Genomic DNA, 19,709 nt, shown 5'->3' on the forward strand with positions numbered 1-19,709 from the left:
CTGTATCCAAATTCCACTTTTTCGGTTTTCACTGTGTCCGATTGTCACCGAGTCCCATTTGTCACCGAGTTCGATTGCGCACTACGAACTGTTCGATTACATCGTGGCACTGATACCCGCACAACTCACTGACACAAATCGCGCGAATGCAACGATCGCACGATGATATCGATCATTGATTATTCGCAGAGAGCGACCGCGGTTTCTTCCCGCACTTGTCGCGAACGCGTATGAAGAAAGAATAATACGATATGCGAAGCGGCGCGGGCACAACCGATCAATTCGACTGTCGCCGCGTGAATGATCCTGCGTACGGCGGCGTAAACACCGAGCGCGGATTCCAAGAAATGACGTAGCGCCGTCAACACCTCGGTCGAAAAACAATCTATTGGAATCCGCCCTCGTACTACGGCGCCGTAAACACAGTAGAAAAACCGCGGGCGGATTCCAATAGATTGTTTTCGACCGAGGTGTTCACGGCGCTACGTCACTTCTTGGAATCCGCGCTCGGTTTTTACGATGTTTACGCCGCCGTACGCAGGAACATTCACGCGGCGACAGTCGAATTGATCGCTTCGCATATCGTATTATTCTTTCTTCGTACGCGTTCGCGACAAGTGCGGGAAGAAATCGCGGTCGCTCTCTGCGAACAATCAATGATCGATATCATCGTGCGCGATCGTTGAATTCCCGTGATTTGTGTCAGTGATTTGTGCGGGTGTCAGTGCGACGATATAATCGAACAGTTCGCAGTGCGCAATCGAACTCATTGTCAGTGACAATCGGACACAGTGAAAACCGAAAAAGTGGAATTTGGATACAGTGAGGGCACAGATTAATAGACAGATCGCCAAAGGCCCGGGTGAAGACGAGACCACCTGCACACTTTGCCCCTTACCGCCAGCGCTGCCCCTAGAAGCGAGTCTGTACTAAATACAATCCGATTTTATCGATAGAATTGACTAAATTTAGCCTGGACTCGCACCAAAAGGCCAAAATTGTAAATAAGGCAAAGTGTGTAGTGAAGTTTATTAATGGTGTCTATTAATCTGTGGTGAACGTGACAATTTTGTGATTTTCTCGCGAAAGCGGTCCGAAATACTCCACTTTTCCTTCTAATACCGATCGTCGTCAACACAGAACGACACCGTCGGTAAACTCCAGCAATTACTCCGGAATGATACAGGCGTAGTAAAACGCCGCCGGGGTTACGTCTAATTATCGCACGTGTGTAACCTGCAAGAGGATACCGTGAAGGTATTTATAACCTCAAACGCATCTTCCTAGACGTTTACTGCATGTCGAGTACATGTAACACATTTTTTGGAATTAATTAAATTGTTAAAAAATTGTTGCCAGTTGACCAATTCCCACCTGAAGATCTCGCAATGCTTTCGGACTGAACGAACCGCGATCGATTATAATGCGAAATACGCTCGCGGCTAAATTGCTCGCACGCCGAATTTACCTGATCTCATCGATCCTCACGCCGTGTCGCAGTAAGTACTCGCACATACCTAGGCACGTGCTGAAGATGAACGAGGCATTTCTCCGCTACGAGAGCGGCAACGATACGTTCGACATCTCGTTTCGCTATGTGGACGAGACGGCGAAGCTCGACCGTCAGTTCAACTTTTCCCGGCAAGCCGCGGAAAGCGTCAACAATTTCCTCAAAAGGGTCGACACGAATGTTTGCAAAATTATAACCAAGAAGGTGAGAGATACGAACTTTCTCTCTTTTTTTATCATTACATTTCCAACCGTCCTCGCGTTATATTATTACTTTGTAACATAGACACAAAGAATGTACTGTAGTCGCAAGGAAAGGGATTTTTCTAAAAGGACAATGTACAAATATAAAGTAGAATCCTTTGTAACTTGTAACTTGTGAGAAATCATTTCATAATTCGGAAGAATTAATATTTCTAGAACTGGGAGAAATAAAAGGGTTTCTCTTTAGATAGACAGAAAGAGGAAGAAAAATCCTGCTGTGGAGTCGCCCGATTTGGTAAAGGATAATGTGCAGACCGGGAAGATCATGCTTCTCAAGAATGACGTCAAAGTTGATGGCGAAACGTTATGCGCGAGCCTTCTGCAGGACCCCGCGGAGTTAAAACTGGTCATTTTCGAGAAGACCTTCTTGGTGAAGCTGAACGCGCCTTACATTATCAGTATTTCGTTGCCCTCGAGCATACTGGCAGGTTTTCCTGCCTATCCAGCCAAGTTCGAGTCATTGTACACCGACACGAAGCAATCGACGTTCGACTGGTACAAATCCGACGCTGCTAACAAGAAACTGAACATGTGGACACACGTAGGCAGTGGATACCTATATGTACCCAGCGTGGCCGACATTGGCTGCCATTTGAAGATCAGTTGCGAACCGTGGAACGAATCTGATTCCGGCTGCAGGATGGAAGTAGAGTCGAAGAATGCCGTGGAAGCCGGGCCTGGACTATGCCCGTTCGACATCCGGCATCAGTTCACGAAACACAAATTATCGGGCAGAAGGTACGGTGCTCGCACAAACTAATAGATACAAATGAATGAGGTATTAAATGTACGTTTTACTTGCAATCTGCATTTGTCTCAAGAAGGAAATCACAGTTTCAGGGTAATATGTTATAATATACTGGCAGATACGTACGCAGATTCTGATTTTTCTAAAGATGTATTGTTTCCGTACTGCCCACAATATGCGTTAGACATGGACTACAGAAAGCAATTGATACTTAAAGAAATAATAGGTGAGTGGTGAATATAATTACCTTTTTAAAAAAGGTACAAAAAAGGCCAAGTATACGCGTAGAAAGAACAAATATATAATGAGCAAAATTTTGATTAAAAAAGTACTCAAATCTATCTTCTCTACAAAAGGAATGATATAAAAAAAAATTGTACCAACTATAAAAATTGTATTAAAATGTTATGTCCAATCATTATAGAATACGATTTTATATACTAAAAGTTTTAAGGTCCAGGTCCAAGCCCTGACTGGGGTGTTATTTTTGCAATGGACTTAAAATTAAAAAATTATTTAGACACTAACATCCTGTCTTGGCTCTTAAGGCCTATGCCCACGATGATAGAATTTGGTCCAAGTTCTAGCTCCGAGAAATGTGTAGCCAATCAACACGCAGCTTTTATGGAATAACCGATTGGCTACACATTTCTCAAAACTAGAACTTGGATCAAGCCTTATGCATTTTGTTAATTGTTTAAATATTAAAACAGTGTTTTTAGATTAACGAGTGAAACAGTAGCAGCAGTTTGTAATCGTTTGCACCACTTTAATATCTGAACACGATGATTTTATTTTAGGTTTTAACGGTGATATAATTTGTTTGCAAGAAGTGGATAGAAGTATGTACGAACATGATTTATTGCCTTCTCTGTACATGCTGAATTACGACGGCATGTTCGTTACGAAGCATGAAATTAGCGAAGGGCTCGCCACGTTTTTCAATCAGGACAGATTTGAGAAGATGGGATTTGAATACAGTACAATAGCTCAAAACGTTGATTTTCCTAAATTTGCTGACATCTGGTCCAAAATCGACAATGACAAGATAAAGGAAAGATTTTTGGGCAGAAATACGACCGTTCAGGTAATCGCGTTTGATACAATTGGGATATTATCCAGAGGTCGTGTACTCAGATAGCGATGATTTAGGTGACGACGTTACGATCGAAAGAGAACCGATCTGAGATCTTGATCGTCGGCAACACGCATTTATACTTTAAACCTGATGCGGATCATATACGTCTATTGCAAGGATATTATACGGTTACATATGTACATGCTGTCGCGAGAAGAATTCAGGAAGAGGTAGAAAAATATTTAGAAATATTTTGACACTTTCGCGAATTATCTTACGCGTTTCGAGAGAGTTTGTACCACTTGTATTACAATTTACTGACAAACGCCATATATTCTGTTGACAGAATCCCGAATGTAACGTGAGCGTGATACTTTGCGGAGATTTTAACAGTGTGCCGGAATGCGGCATTTATCAACTGATGACTGAGAATTACGTTCCGGAAACGTGCGAAGATTGGAAAAGCAGTGAGTGACTTTCTTCAGGATCATCAGTTTACGATAGATCCTTTCCCTCTAATCTGTCTTGTTATGTAACGTGACGCGATCAAAGCGACTGTACCTCGCGATAAGAAGAAAACTTGTTTCTCTTTCAGATGCTGAGGAAGTTGTAAAAAACGTATCTTTAACGCAGGACCTTTGCATGTCTAGCGCTTGCGGCACGCCGGAATATACAAACTACACGCCAGAGTTCTCTGCCTGTCTGGATTATATATTTTATGAGAGAGACAAGCTCGAGGTGGAACAAGTGGTCCCGATGCCCAGTAAGGAGGAGCTTACCCTTCACACGGGTTTGCCGTCCGTGGTGTTTCCCAGTGATCATATATCTTTATGCGCCGATTTAAAATTTAAAGGATAATTAATGTTGAAAATGACAAAAGCGCTACTTCTAATATTTCGTGAACATATTTTGAGAATTTGTGCAAATAAAAGGGCTTTTAATCATGGAGCGCTAACGTGAAATCTTCATTGCAATCACTCAAACTCATTGTTCTTAAGTGCTTTTCCAGTTTGGAATAATTCGATGTTTAAATTGTTTATTTCATCTTTATACAACTTTATATCTTTACATAATTTAAGAATGAATTTTGTATTTACAGATTAATTTATTGTATATTGCGCATCAAAGATCAAGTGAAAGTTTGTTACAATTTAGAGATTAGGCTTCTTTTGGCATTACAGAGATATTGAAGTATCATTCAATCATTGCAATGTCACGATTAGAAAGTCATATAATCTTGACTAATCGAGAAAATATCATTTTTTGCAACGGATACATGCTGCGTAATTTTATAATAAGTTGTTCATATCAGTCGGCACATAGCAAACTTGTTCTCGAACAATAAACAGACTATAAGGAACACTATTGATTAGGAGAAATGTATTGTTCAAAAATGCAATTAGTTCCCGTAATCTAGAACAGATCCTTCATTCCAGGTGCATCACATTAATTTCATTTATCTCATCAAAGTGTACATTCATATTTCAGTAGTACGAAGGTACAATAAAATGACGGTTGCTTATGTCTACAGCTATAGAGTTAATTTACAAAAATTTACAGATTAATCGTTTCTTTCTTCGACGGCTCGGCTCGACTAAAGGTCTGCAGATAACGAACTTGAAATACTTTCTACTGCAATATGCAAAATCGGTTTTAGTGCCTTCTATTTTAAGAGAAAACTCGAAATTTTTTTATTTTAACAGTCTACACTTACGTGTGACGAATAGAAATTCTATGGCTTGCAGCTATTTGACTCCTAAATTACAAAGCATTTCACGTAAAAAGAAATGGTGATATCATGGAAAAACAGGAAAAATTATTTTGCTTCCATGAATATTCGATAATTAAAACATATACCCTTTTTATATTGGTGTTCTCGGTTCTTATTCGATTAATTTTCTTTTTGTCTCATTTATGCTCTTTTCTATCGTAGATTTGTAAAAGTTATTACATGATTATATTGCTTTACATGAAACACTTCGTATATATTTAATGATGTTGGTATTCCACAAATAGATGATTGCAAAATCTGGACATGTAAGTCTTTCTCTAATTGAAAATCTGATCGAGAATTATAAATTATTCAATGACCAATCATGTCACACAGATGAAATGAGTAAATTTAATCATAAGTAAAATTTCTACAGCTCTATTTTGCGAATTAAATAGTCAGTCTTGTTTCGATATCTTAAAAATTTTAATTTTGATATCCTTTGTAGAGCCCTAGATTTAAACACAGCTATTTATCAATCAGAAAAAGAAAAGCGTTATACGCAAATGAGAAAGATTGCTGTTTGTTACATAGCAATCTTAGTAATTGCTTTGTTCTTTAATGAATCGTTCTACTCGATACTAATTCAATAGCTGTTTTTTTCTCATCTGTTTAATATAGGAGCACTTTAACGAGATTTATTTCCGGCTTCAAAAGCGACATCAAGTAATCCACTTCAATTGGTCCATTATTCGGTACAATAACCGATGTCGATACTAAAAATTGTATGTTATTGGTTGAAGAGAGTAAAACTTTATAGTAAGGATTATATTTCTTTATATATATCTTGATCACATAACACAATTGTATTGTTTATTAAAATCACATCTTATTCTAATGTAATATTCTAAATTGTAGAAGAGTACTTGATCGTGAGAAATAACCATTCGAGTGAAAAGTTTCTAGTACCTGCAGACCTCTATTTTTTCTATCACACTTTGCTTCCACTTCTGTATAAATGTAACAAATCTAATGTGTATCTAAAGTAATTCTCGCCACTAAGACCTGTTGTAACCATCACACCTTAATCCTTTCCTCCCCAAATACAAACGTGTAATAACACATAACTGAAGAAAATATTCACTTTTTATAATCTTAGCTAAGACGAGAATAGAAAAAGATTCAAATTAGATTTTCTCTTTCTACTTAATATTATCACAATTGCGTGGATATAAGTCGGGAAGGACACAAGCTAAAAAAAATAATACAGGAATTGTATAGAATTGATTAATTAGGCGATACAAAATTGACAAGATTTTTTATTCTTTTAATTAAGATATTTCTCGTATTTTACAAACTTAATACGTGAACTAGAATGAAAGGATTAAGGCCTTTCTCTTCTTTATTCAACGTAACTGCTATGAACGATCGACTTGAAACATGTTACTTCAACTGTGGAACATAATACATTGATACATAAGGTGAAAAATCCGCATCGCGCTAACATTTAAGTCTGTAATTAGGAAAAGAAGAAAATTGTCAAATCAAAGTTACACGAATTATTTTCTTAACTGTTAATACTTCGATTCTAACTTGACATCCTTATGACTTTTAGTTATTTTACGCGATACGAATATTTTCATTTGGGTTTTTTTTTGGCAAAGAAAAAGATTTGATTTCAAACTCATATTGCCTTTACGGACATCAATTTCATACTTGTAATACATTGTAGTATCGCCAAAAAAATCAGAACAATCAATATTTGCTTTATATTATATTGCTTCATATTACAAGGGAAAACTAAATAAAAAAATTATGAAATAATATAAATATATATACACAACGTGGCATAAAAATCATATATTTTGGAGTCCATAGATCCTTTAATTCGCATGTAGTCAGATGCAAAATGTCAAACTCGACTGTCACAACCTTCAACTGTCGCAAATTTTGATTGCTATCACGTAAATAATGGCTGTGCCTTGAAACAAATCGAACTTATCGCACGTTTAGACTGCTACAATGAATTTATGCAACGTGACACAAGTGACAACGTATCGTTGAAACCTGTTGCTTAGGTGCGCCTCCTTTCCCCGTCTTATCAAGAAATAAAAAATGCGATTTCACCGGACAGCAACAAGAGTATGTGAGATAGAGAGAGAACGCAATACTACGCAAGAATTTACACATCAGCCGACGACGATTGTTGCTCGCTTGTTTGCTCGCTCGCTCGCTCGATCATTTAAGATCATCACATTCCTCTTCGCGGCGCACTTGGTACCAACAGTTGCAACGCAGTCATCGCGTCGGGGAATAACGAGTGATAATTCACCACCGGCACGTAGGCTGCGGTTATGACTCGGCCAGCGAACCATCGACCGTGCAACGAGTTCACCGCCGCCACCGCGGTCGCGATCGACGGGCACTTGACGTAAACATTGCCCTGCGGTGATGCTTGGTCCACGTATACGTGCAGAACGCCGCCGTGCTTGTTACATTCTTCGATCACATCGTCGCGGATCTCTTTTGCCCAATTAGGATTCGTCTCGCTGGAAACAATGACGATACAAATTATCAATTTCTAATTGATCTCGATAGAAACGCAGTAGCTGCGAGCAATACCTTATTCGCAAGTTTAAGATTGATATACAATAATTAACTTGCTTTAAAAGATTTGTTCTTACTATAAGCATGTCATGTTATCATTAGTTTTGCATGCGACTGCTCGCATTTGTACTACGAATCAATGATAACATTTTTATCTAGCATATATATTCCCCCTAGTGAAAGTACGGCATACGTAACACTAGGTCTACAAATATGCAACGCATAAAGTGCTTATTCGACACAAAGAAAAACGTGACTTACTTTTGCGGATCAAACATGTTCGATAACATGAAGCACTGTGTCGCAATAGGAGGCGCAGCCTGAGGTGGTGGTTGCGGCTGCGCCATCACTGGTGCCATATTTAAAGCGTTCGCTGCAGCAGGAGGAATTTCCAGGCCGGTACCCTCCGCCAATTTGAACATTAATTGTAACCTGCACAAATAACATCGTATAGATTTTTTAACGAAGCTGTTAACGAGGGGACGTTAGTTCGTACATTTATTCCGTTTCTTTTTTTTTGTGGATCTTTGCTATTATTTTCTTTACGTACCTTCCAGTCGCCCCGAGATCAATTCCACTACGATCTAGCTCATCGGTATCGAGTAAGGAAGGTCCTTGAATCAGGTCAGTTCGTTCCGTTACGTTTCCAACTTTCATAGGTCTACCAGCGAGTTCGAATCCATTCAGTTGCTCCAACGCTTTCTTCGCGTCGTCTGCATTTCTGAACTGAAAAAATTAATGAAGATCTTGAGTTTCACGTAAATATAACAAAATATGTACACGATATCAATAATTATGAATTATGAATGAAGAATATTAATTCCAATTGTATGGAGAAATAATATCTTGACACATATTTAGCGAGAAACATTTCCATACAGCACGCATGTCTAAAAGATGTCTTTCAGACATACGTGTTGTTTGGGTACGAATAATGCAATAAGAGCTTACAGTCAGGAAACCGTAACCCTTGCTGCGTCCCGTTTCAGGATCCATAATCAACTGTATGTTATCAATCTTTCCAAACGGCTCAAAGATCCCGCGAAGCATATCTTCCGTTATGTTAAAGTGCAGAGATCCTACGTATAGTCGCATAGGTCCTGTTTGTCCCTTAGGCATTAGATTCGGCATCGAATTACCCATGCGATTCTTCTCAGCCTGTGTATGTTGTACTACGATAGGCACTCCAAGAAGCTTTTGACCCGATAAACCAAGAGCCTACAAAGTATTGTGAAAATGAAGGAAATGTCTTCAGCACGTAAAGGATTTCTCTAAATGAGAAAAACGCTCGGGAAGCATCTCATAAAAATACCAATTAATTGTTATCTCTGATATACTCACAAGTGTCACACTCTCTGGGTCTTTAAACTCAACATAGGCAATGCCTTTGAATCTTCGAGTTTTGTTGCATGTAATAAGTCTGACATCCTGCACCTTGCCGACGCTTGAGAAGAATTCTTCCAAATCGCGCGCACGAATTCGCTGGCTTAACTGCATACAAAAGACAGTCCGGGCATCTCGTTCCTCTGGTGTCAATTCGTCGTTTCTGAAGATACATTTTCATTAAATATTAAAAAAGGAAACAGTAACTTGAAAATTGGAAAAGCTGATTTTAATTAGTTTGATATTGTTGCACATTAATTTCTGTTACTAAATGTAATAGTAACGAAAGAAAATTAATATTCATATTGATCTAGCACAAACATATCCCCCAAAATCACAGATTGCAATTCCATGACTGGGTCTAGTCAATTATGCATTTTGAGAAGTACGTGAATATAGAAAGATTTTTATCTAAGTGTCTTGTACTCTTTATCCTAAGCAATTGTGTAAACTTTAACAAATTTATATAATTTATTGTCAACATCCTTCTTTGATTCAAATTTAATTTTTGCTTTTGACATTTTAGAATTATGCTATAATCGAAGTTTACTTTTATACTTATAATAATTTTGCTATATACATTCTTTACACAAAACAAATCTAAGATTCGCATAAATCCATAGTGCTTGCTTTAAAAGTCTGATACGCAATCAGATAGAGAAAAAAAGAATGTTGTGTCGATTCTTATGTTTTTAGGGGACATCATTATTTATTAATCTTCTATAACAGAAAAATAAAAATTTTTGAACTGTGACACTGTGACACTGCGACTTTCCTTGTTCTTTGTCAATGTTTTTGATAAATAGCTAGGAAAGGACCTGAAGCAAATAGAAACTCTATTATCAAAGATTTTACCACTGTGGTAAAATTAAACACGTTTTTATATGAAAAAGAATACTTTTATAAAATGAAATATTTCGACACAACGGTAGCACTCTTTAATTAATGTAAAAACACTCGGATTTTATTAGCACAAAAGTCCTGTAAAGAGATATGTTGCACTTACATTCCAAGCGGACTGTGGCCCTTGCCGAACGGCGGTCGAGCTCTAGGAAGGGTCAGCGGTGTTAGCGATCTCTTTCTCCTTCTGTCCCTGTCCCGATCTCTGTCCCGCCTATCCCTGTCCCGATCGCTATCCCGATCCCTTTCCCGATCTCGTCTGTCGCGCGACCGTGACCTGCGCCGACGTTCGCGGTCGCCGCGATCGCGATCCCTCTCGCCGCCGCGATCGCGGTCCCGGTCCCTGTCTCTGTCGCGATCCCGCCGATCTTTGTCCCGGCGATCGCGATCCCGGGATCGTGAACGAGAACGCGAGCGATGTTTGCTCTTCCTACGAAAGAAAAATACTTCAATTAAAATGATCCGCTCGAAGTGAAGCGAATTGAGTAATGTTCCTTTAAATGACGGATATTCTAGGTACCCACGTGTACGAAATTGTTATTTCGGATTATACTCTTACACATGTGTATCGTACTTATGTCAAATTAAGAGGAACGGTTGTCATTTTTGAAGCCAAGGTATACTGATAAAAAAAGCCATTTTAAAAAGTAAGAAAAAATAAAGGTGTAACATTACCACGAAAAGCGTTTGGCTTGAACGATTCTGTTGGAGAGAAGTCCCTACCGTAAAGTAACGGCTAATCTTTGAATGATTTCTTTTCGCATCTGTGCATCGATTTTTATATAGTTATTACAATTGTTATAAAATTACACTGTTAACATGGAATATATCGAATTGAAGTACATCGTTTCTGCAAGTAATTGAAATGAATGATGCTAAAATGATATGAGTATACCGAGATGCTGGAAAATTGCATCTTCAAGTTCCACGATATTGTTGATTCTGCCGTAAAAGGAAAGCTGCGTTACCGAATTCTTTTGGTATATTCTTTAGCACCGAGTTTCCTAAGACTCGGTGTCGTCAAGGCAGGCACAACGCAATTTGATAATTTGATCTCATCTTTTTGTACAGAGCTACGTAAGGAAGTACGATTTCGATTTCGAAAGGAGAATCTGTAGTACAGATTATCTTCCTATATACTTACCATCATCGGGTTTAACCTTTGGAATTATGAAATTAACCGGCATTTACTAATTGTATGGGGTCTATAACAAAGAGAATAAAACTTCAGATGGGTCTATTAGGCGAGTGACTAATGCTGCTTCAATTATGGCGCAAAGATATATCACAAGGCGTTGCGGGAAATGACACAGTAATATAGCCTTTTCTTTTTATTACTCTAACAAGTTAAAAATCGACGGCGTACATCGGGGGGATTAACGACATGCTAACGTAATACTCGAGTACAACAGTCGACATATAACGACCGACTCCTCGACAATTTTGGCGACCTGCGCAACCGCGAGGGATTGTTTCGCGATAAGGCAGGCACGAGAAAACTGAATAAAATGACAATTCGAAGGAATACAGGATATGAGAACCAAGACAGGACGTTAGTGTCTAAATGATGTTAATTTCGAAATTTTCTTGCGAAAAATTTACCTTAGCCAGGGTTTCAACCTGAACCTCCAAATTTCTCGCAATAAATTGAAAAGTTAAAAGCATTTGGACACCAACATCCTGTCTTGGCTCTTATATCCTTTAATTCTTCGAATTGTGCTCACACGTCAGAGCCTTATGAATTTCACGGTTTGAATAAAATGACTTTACGCAGCCCGAATTTTTTTCGTATTCCACGTTCAGACAAATTCGAATAACAGGATATACAGAATATTACTCGACTGGCTATGATTTTAACTAGAAAAGCTTGTTGCAAAAATCATTACCTCGACCCAGTATTTGAATCCGGACCACCCTCCAGGGTGTCCAGCAAACTGAATGAAAAAAATTCCCTGACTTTTTCAGATTCTCCAGGAGCCGGAATTAATTTTTCCCTGACCGTTTGGTGTAACTTTTTTCGAGATGCATAATTTACGTACATCTGTATGGTAAATCAAGTAAATGTTAAATGACGAAGTCCCTGAAATATTTTTCTCGGGAAACACAAGTCCGGAATTTAAAAAGGTAAAACTTTAAATTAAAGTAATTATACCATCTATGTATTATATAATACAATGTGTAATAGAAACGAACATATCGTTACAAACCATTCAAATCATTTGTGATACCGTACGCAATCATATATGATGCTTTCGTTTTGCTTAACTGCATTTTGTTTGCAACTTACTAGATAGTAACTTACTTGTACTGTTTAGTAATTCATCTTTTTTTACAGTTTTATCTCAGTTGAACACATTGAATTGAAATAAGATAACACGACGATGAAAATATAAATTACCGACCACGCTTATAAATTGATGTTTAGCAAAACAGAAAATTAATGCACCGAGAGCCAAAGAAAAGTTTACTTTCTAAAATCTCTAAATTGTTCAGAAAAAATGTGAAACGATGTAAAAAAAATCAGATAAATCGTAAAATTTCCTGACTTTTCCCTGACATTTCCAGATTTCTAAAATTCCCTGCCAATTCCCGGTTTTCCAGACTTCCCTGACCACTGGACACCCTGACCCTCGTACCGTGACGAGGCGTCTCGATTCGACCACCGAGACACGTGGTAATACTTCTCGCAATACGCGGTCCGATGATACTCTCGCGACTGTTTTCGACTTTAACTGCGCTTTCGAAATTCGAATAAATTAGAAACTCTTTAATCGATATTATTCCATTATCATTGGCCCTTCATCGCGTCGTATTCAACGCCGATACGCGTAAAAAAATCTCTCGAGAGTGACCCAAGTGAAACACTCTCGGAACAAAACGAAAGTAAGACGATGGCGAGTCGATGCGTCTCAACAAGACCTCCAAATTCTATGGCAATAAGCTTCAATGTGTGACGTAGGGTCACCTAAGTCTCGCTTTGTTAGCGTCAAAGTTAAATACAAGGGTCGTGCAATCAAGTCTTATAATCCTGATCTACAGTCTCCACTTAAACTGTTATCGTATGGTAAAAAAAAAAGGGGGGCGAAAAGGGAAGATTGTACTCACCCAGACGATTTGCGACTAGACCCATTCTCCTTGGAGGACTTGTCTTTGGAAGAGGAGTCCTGCTCCTACGAACAGCAAACAGTTGAATGCCATGCCAGCCAGCCGATGTGGCGGGGACGCGCGAACAAGGGGACAAAAAGCAAATCGTAGAACGTTAGTAAATTTCATAACGACAGTCTTTTCGCTATAAATACGTAATAAATATAACAATAACATTATATATACGTATATATCTCTTTACGTCTTTTTGTCTTATTGTCAAGCGTCAAATTCAACGAGAAACTACGAACGAGAGAATCTGTTCTTTTTTTGGCTTTATTTAAATTCTTTTTCGTATCGCCTGTCAGTAGCTACGGTAGCAACCTTCCCTTGCTGCGGAAAAGCAACGCTTTTTTTTTTGCTGTTTTTGGATGCTGGATGACAGAGACAGACGTCGGCGTCAGTTCTCGTGCTCTTTCTCATCTTTTCTGTTCATTATCATTTCCAGGACTTTATGGAACTCTCCGAGAGCGCTGAGGGAGGGGAAGGTACAAGAGAAGAGAGAGCGAGCGTGAGAGAGAGCATGTGTGTGAGACAGAGAAAGAGAGAGAAAGAGAGAGAGAAAGACGGGGCGAGCGTAGCGATGCGACACGGTCGCATGCACCCGGCTCCAACTTACCAATCGCTTTATCGGGTATTAGGAAAGCATTGCAATCTTGGGTTGAGCATGCCTTGGTGTTTACAACTACCAATGGCCAACCACACATCCTTTTTCTTCTGCAAAAGAGAGCCCTCATCAAAGACAGCACGATTTTTCAAACGGGGGATGCGAACGCGCGAGACGCGGGCGAGCAGCCCTAATCGCTAAAAGCCTACGATTAGCCAGCGCGCGTATGCCGATTAGGGAGCGTGTCTCTCGTTAATCGTTTTTAGACTACTGTTCTCTCCCCCAACTCTTCCGACACGGGGAAGAGGTCGAGCCCGTGAACCGAGAGTCTGCGGCGACTCGCGCGGAGAATCCCGATCCAGAAAATGTTTCTTTCGTTCTCGCCGTAACGCGCACGTTCTACGACAACGCGCGAGCAACGTTTCTTTTCTTTACAACTCGAATCAATTCGCTCGTTAAATTCGTAAAACTTTATTCAGGGACACGACGGACGAGGTATTCTGACGAGGAACAAGAGCGAGCTTCTGAAACATTTTCTCGAATTAACGTAAATGGCTTGTTTCAGTTTGCTGGCCAGTTTACTGTACTCTGACGCGGTTGCAAACTCGAGATGCAACGCCGGATGCTTACAAAGTTCCTATCCAGTTTCTCAGACAAAGCATTTTAAAGGGGAAAAAACGTTACGTATGGATGTACGATGTAACAATGTCTTTACATCTGCAGTACGTTGTTAGAGATTATAATATTACTGCGCGCTTGAATGTTCATTATTTACGCACGGAGGGAATTTTCTTTTAAAACTTACCTTGAGAATCATGTAATCGTGGGACAACATGGCATGGCATTGAATTTTACTCAGCAGGGTGTCCAGCAAACTCAATGAAAAAAATTCGTAAATTCTCAGACTTTTTCAGGTTTTCCAGGTGCCGGAATTAATTTTTCCCTGGCCGTTCAGTGTAACTTTTTTCAAGATGCATAATTTGCGTACATCTGTACGGTAAATCAAGTAAATGTTAAATGACCAAGTCCTTGAAATATTTTTCTCGGGGAAGAAAAGTCCGGAATTTAAAGAGGTAAAAATTTAAATTAAAGCAATTATTCCATCTATGTGTAATGCATTGTGAATTCATCTCTTTTTATAGTTTTGTCTCAGTTGAACACATTGAAATAAGATAACACGACGATGAAAATATAAATTACCGACCACGCTTATAAATAAATTGATGTTTAGCAAAACAGAAAATTAATGTACTGAGAGCCAAAGAAAAGTTTATTTTCTAAGATCTTTAAATTATTCTGAAAAAAATGTGAAACGATGTAAAAAAAATCCAGATAAATCGTAAAATTTCCCGACTTTTCCAGATTTCTAAAATTCCCTGACAATTCCCGGTTTTCCAGACTTCCCTGACCACTGGACACCCTGTTAGTATACATTTTACTAATAGCGAATTTGATTGCCTGCACTAGTGCGCACCGAGTGCACATTAAAGGCCTGTTTATAGTCCATTTTTATATTTAACTGTCTTAAAAATACACGTTCAAAGAGTAGCCAACAAATGATCCGTATGGATGCTATACAGATCATATTATTGGCTAAGAATAAATTTACTAAGTAAAATGTGTACCAAGTATAATTACTAGTAAAATGTATGGTAACATTTCAAACATCCCTCATAAAATTCTTCGAAATGCCGTGTTGTCCCACGATTACATTGATTTTCAGGATAAATATTAAGAGAAAATTGTCTGCGTGTGGTTCTTTGAATAATTGCACTCCAAAGAGTTGGCGCTCTCAACAGGCAGTGGTGTCTGCGGGAAAGAGCAAGAGGCAGGCATTTGTCCCTTCCTCCTGGAACCAGCAAAAACTGAAACATTTGCTGTTCCTTCGATAAAGAAATTTATTATATCAAAAGGTATAAAAATGTTGAATTCGTAAGTATCTTAATTTTGGAAGTTTGAATCATACCCGCTCCTTGGGAAGAATCCTGCGGACGCCACTGCACGCAGGCACGTAACTCACAACGTCGTTTGCCTCAAACGCTCAAACTACTCTGAGAACAGGTCGATAAGGTGGATAGGCATTTTGTAAACAATTACGGAACGTCCAAGTTTTTAACAGAGAATAATAGTAAGCGCTAGAAGCAAGGTAAGAATTTCGGTAAGCCTGACGTGTCTTCTGTCGCACTGCGATTAAGTGTTGCGATACCTGATCGGTGCCACTACCTAGAAGGCAAATTGCTATCATTACAAGTTGTACACAAAACAGTGGGCGGGGTTTAGATATTTTGTAAAATGAGCTCGTTCATGAACCTTTGTTTTTAAGACGTTTTAAACGTTCTCCCTGGAAAAACATCTGACGACTACAGCACTTTGGACATGACATTTTTAATAAAAACCAAAGAGAATCAATTACCTTACGATACATAGAGAGAAGTATAACATAATTCAGTGAGTTGACAAACGAAAATGACACTATAAACAATTTTCAACTTATAAACCGCGATAAAGTTCAATCGACAAGCTCTGTTCATGTATGGTAATGTATTAATATTAAACTAATTAGACGTACAGTTATTACGTAAGATAATTATATAAAAATAAGATATGATTACAGCAGTAAGAAACAAAGATGTACTTGGATTATTTAAGGACAGTGAAAACGAGTGTTTTGTAAAATTAATTTCCAGATAAAAGGATATATGTATATCAGAATATTGTTAAATGTCAAGTATTCTTCTCATATCTACAGATAAGATACACTTTATCTCGGCAAAATAACGCTACCCGTTACTCGAGCGAGGATTACGTTGTGCGGAAAAAAAAAAGTGCAAGAATTTCACTTATCCATGCGGGCATTTAATCGACTTCCGTACGCGTGTACTTGTTTTTGAGTCGCAAGGTCCGCGCTCAAGAGTTGACAAACTCCACGAACTCGTGAATCCCTAATGCGCTCGAGACGGTAGACTCGTTGTAAACCCACGAAAGTGACAGAGGGGATTCCCCGAAGTACATTACGCTTCAGCAAGTTCTCTCATTGTCAGTCGCAAGTTCTTGCACCCGGACACGCTCACGCACATTCACTCGACTTTGGCGCAAAGACCTCTAAAGATTAATCCACAATGCGCTCTTTGCGATTAGAGACATTTTGTACAAGCAAAAGAATACGTGTAAAAAATTTGTTCACAATGTATCGATTTGTCAACTCGCGCCAATTTTTTAAGTGTACTTTTGGTAAGACGCTCGCCTAGTAAGAGGAAGGTCCAAGTTCAATCCCTGGCTGAAGTATTACTTTTCGCAATGGACCTATTCAATTTAAATTATTTAGACACTAACATCCTGTCTTGGCTCTCGCTCCTTTATTACTTCGTATTTGTGTTTTCACATTAGAGCCTTATGAATTTTATTAATTATACTCTTGTAAAAGAAGGCAGGTAACGGGCTACTTGAGAACCAAGCGCTGTAGGTGGTGCGCAGAAATCAACACTTCATTGTAGTCGATAATTGTATTTAATCTTGAACGTTTCGATCCTTATTTGGGATCATCTTGTTATACTTCTGTATTTATTGGCTACAGAATGGAATGTTTCTAGACGCAAAGAGCATTGTAGACGGGCTTTAAGGCTCGTGGCAGAGAACTATCCGTGAACACTTAAGTCGTAGACGTAAGGCAAGGTAGAGAAAAACTTGGGTCTTGAATCACTGCCTTGCCTTACGACTAACCCCGGTTTTCATCAACGTCGTTTAACTTTGATCTTAGTTTACATCATCTTTCGTCGATCTAATCACCTTCAAAAGAGAAAGGTTGAATTAAATTAATATCAAAGTTAAACGACATTGGTGAAAACGGGCATAAGCAGACTTAGGCCTAGTTTCACTATAAGTCGCGCAACTTTAATCCTAGTTTAATTCAGGTTTGTCTTTTTCTAAAGTAACAGTCGGAAAGAGACGAAGAACGAATCAAGTTAAGCTTAAAGTTAAGCAACGTTGGTGAAACCGGGTCTTAAGCGTTTACAGATCGTTCTCTGCCATCAGCCCAAGGCCAATATCACATTTGTCGTGCGACAAATTTTTCAAGCGTGTTGACTGGCCGCTGAATAGAAAACCTCTAGATACCCGAGTACTTCACTGTCCTGCAGTCAATCAACGCACTTAAAAAATTGGTCGCATGACAAACGTTACATCAGCCTTAGGGTACTATTACATTTGTCGTACGACAAATTTTTCAAGCGTGTCGATTGGCCGCTGAATAGAAAGTTTCTAGATACTCGAGAATTTTACTATCCTTCAGCCAATCAATACGCTTAAAAACTTTGTCGTACGACAAATGTAATACCAACCTTACGGCACTATTTCATTTGTCGTACGACAAACTCATCGAGCGTGCCGACTGGTCGCAGGAGAAGAGTCGTCGAGTTTCCGGGAAGCTTCCGTTTCGCAGCCGAGCGACACGATCGAAAACTTTGTCGCGCGACAAGCGAAACGTTACCCTAACGGTACATCGATGTCGTTACCACGTGTACAAACACAGCACGAGGCTTCCCATGGATTACCACAAGTTATCATCGTTTATCACTGTCGGAGAGCGGCCTGCATTCGAGCGTGTGCCGCCATGACGTGACGCGTGTAATCTCCATTTTAATCTTACGAAACCTGACACCTTTGCAAGAAAAAAAATTTTTAAATATAAAAAACGAAGGAACAGAGAAAGAGACTAGAAGAAAAGGAGAGACAGAGAGAGAGAGAGAGAGAGACAAAGGGGGAGGGACAGAGAAAGAGAGAGAGAGAGAAGTAGAAAATGATGTTAGAGATGATTGCTGTATCTTAATACCTCGTCGTCTTTCAAGTGCAAGGAACTCGCTGGCGCACATCCTATGAGCGCGAGGGTACATGTTACGTACCATCTATAAGTACAGAAAACGGAGGTGTTGATCAATAGTTGGTACATGAGAGACAAGGGCGTACTTTGTTCTACATATATATATATATATAGATACATATATACTTGTACATAAAACTATCCATAAACCACACACAGAGAGAGAGTGAATAAAAAAATAGAGAGAGAAACAGCGGGACGGACGGGAATGATGGGTTCCCTTTCTCTCACAGGGCGACGAGTGCGTATATTAAAAAAAAAATGCATAAATGGAAGGCACGTCTTGCCATCCGGTATGTACAACGAGACGCACGAGTGTGAGCGAGGGCGGAAACGGCGGCGAGATACAGAGATCAAATAGAGAGAGAAAGAGTGAGAGAGGGAGGGAGAGAGAGAGAGAGAGAGAAAAGGTAGTAAAGAAACAGAGCGGTATAAAAGTGGCGGAGAAACAAGGCTTACCCCCTTCTTGTACGGCGCCTCCAGCATCGCCTCGACATCCAAATCCTCCGCCATTGCGCGAGTCGGGGAGCTCTCTGAAACGCCACGCATTAGCAGACCACAGAATTTCACGCCGCTTGCGGGACAAGAGAAGAGAGAGATACGTGAGTTACGGGCAGGTTCCTCGGTTACCGTGGACTACCGACTATCGAGCTACAACGTACAGACGACGTGCGCGCTCGTAAATGCGAGCGGCTCGGGGGCAACGTTCGTGATTAGGAGCGCGCGAATGAATCGTTGCGCGATGTTACGCGACGACGACAATGGCAGGTCAGATAAAATGGCCGATACCGGATTCGGTGTCTCGTTGAACGGACCCCCTTTTTTCCCCCTCCCCGCCGGCGACTGTTCCGGCCGAACGCCCTCTCCGGAAGTGACGCTCGT

The 19,709-nt window shown here is 39.6% G+C and overlaps 2 protein-coding genes across 6 annotated transcripts; one reads left to right on the plus strand and one right to left on the minus strand.

Moving 5' to 3' along the window:
* The first annotated feature begins 288 nt into the window (after positions 1 to 288).
* LOC105569352 (2',5'-phosphodiesterase 12) lies at positions 289 to 5,125 on the plus strand. Its single transcript, XM_012025749.1, has 8 exons — positions 289 to 1,257; positions 1,360 to 1,714; positions 1,961 to 2,511; positions 2,608 to 2,747; positions 3,322 to 3,608; positions 3,674 to 3,829; positions 3,946 to 4,066; positions 4,195 to 5,125. Exons 2-8 carry the CDS (start codon positions 1,424 to 1,426, stop codon positions 4,455 to 4,457), a joined length of 1,809 nt encoding a protein of 602 aa, XP_011881139.1. The 5' UTR covers positions 289 to 1,257; positions 1,360 to 1,423; the 3' UTR covers positions 4,458 to 5,125.
* LOC105569351 (RNA-binding protein 39) lies at positions 5,030 to 19,709 on the minus strand. 5 transcript variants are annotated; one of them, XM_012025747.1, is made up of 10 exons: positions 19,490 to 19,706; positions 19,287 to 19,401; positions 18,850 to 18,852; positions 13,306 to 13,370; positions 10,307 to 10,630; positions 9,259 to 9,463; positions 8,869 to 9,135; positions 8,468 to 8,643; positions 8,179 to 8,349; positions 5,030 to 7,859 (listed from the first exon to the last, which is right to left on the minus strand). In XM_012025747.1, the coding sequence occupies exons 2-10, from the start codon at positions 19,374 to 19,376 to the stop codon at positions 7,562 to 7,564; spliced, it is 1,599 nt and encodes a 532-aa protein (XP_011881137.1). In that variant the 5' UTR covers positions 19,377 to 19,401; positions 19,490 to 19,706; the 3' UTR covers positions 5,030 to 7,561. The 5 variants fall into 5 exon arrangements, with proteins under 5 accessions (XP_011881137.1, XP_011881134.1, XP_011881135.1 ...); XM_012025744.1 differs by having other exon boundaries at positions 18,780 to 19,401; positions 19,490 to 19,709; XM_012025745.1 differs by having other exon boundaries at positions 18,780 to 18,852; positions 19,287 to 19,708.

This window comes from Vollenhovia emeryi, unplaced genomic scaffold (genome assembly GCF_000949405.1).
Source record: "Vollenhovia emeryi isolate VEMERY1.0 unplaced genomic scaffold, V.emery_V1.0 DF939124.1, whole genome shotgun sequence".
Lineage (NCBI taxonomy): Eukaryota > Metazoa > Arthropoda > Insecta > Hymenoptera > Formicidae > Vollenhovia > Vollenhovia emeryi.

Excerpts from the sequence above, each read along its gene's own strand:
- LOC105569352 (XM_012025749.1), top strand. The coding sequence starts at position 1,424 with ATGCGAAATACGCTCGCGGCTAAATTGCTCGCACGCCGAATTTACCTG. Across the intron at positions 1,715-1,960 it reads GCAAAATTATAACCAAGAAG|ATAGACAGAAAGAGGAAGAA; the intron begins GTGAGAGATACG and ends GTTTCTCTTTAG. Across the intron at positions 3,830-3,945 it reads CGAGAAGAATTCAGGAAGAG|AATCCCGAATGTAACGTGAG; the intron begins GTAGAAAAATAT and ends TTCTGTTGACAG.
- LOC105569351 (XM_012025744.1), bottom strand. The coding sequence starts at position 18,947 with ATGTATCTATATATATATATATATGTAGAACAAAGTACGCCCTTGTCT. Across the intron at positions 8,644-8,868 it reads AGGGTTACGGTTTCCTGACT|TTCAGAAATGCAGACGACGC; the intron begins GTAAGCTCTTAT and ends TAATTTTTTCAG. Across the intron at positions 7,860-8,178 it reads AACATGTTTGATCCGCAAAA|CGAGACGAATCCTAATTGGG; the intron begins GTAAGTCACGTT and ends CATTGTTTCCAG.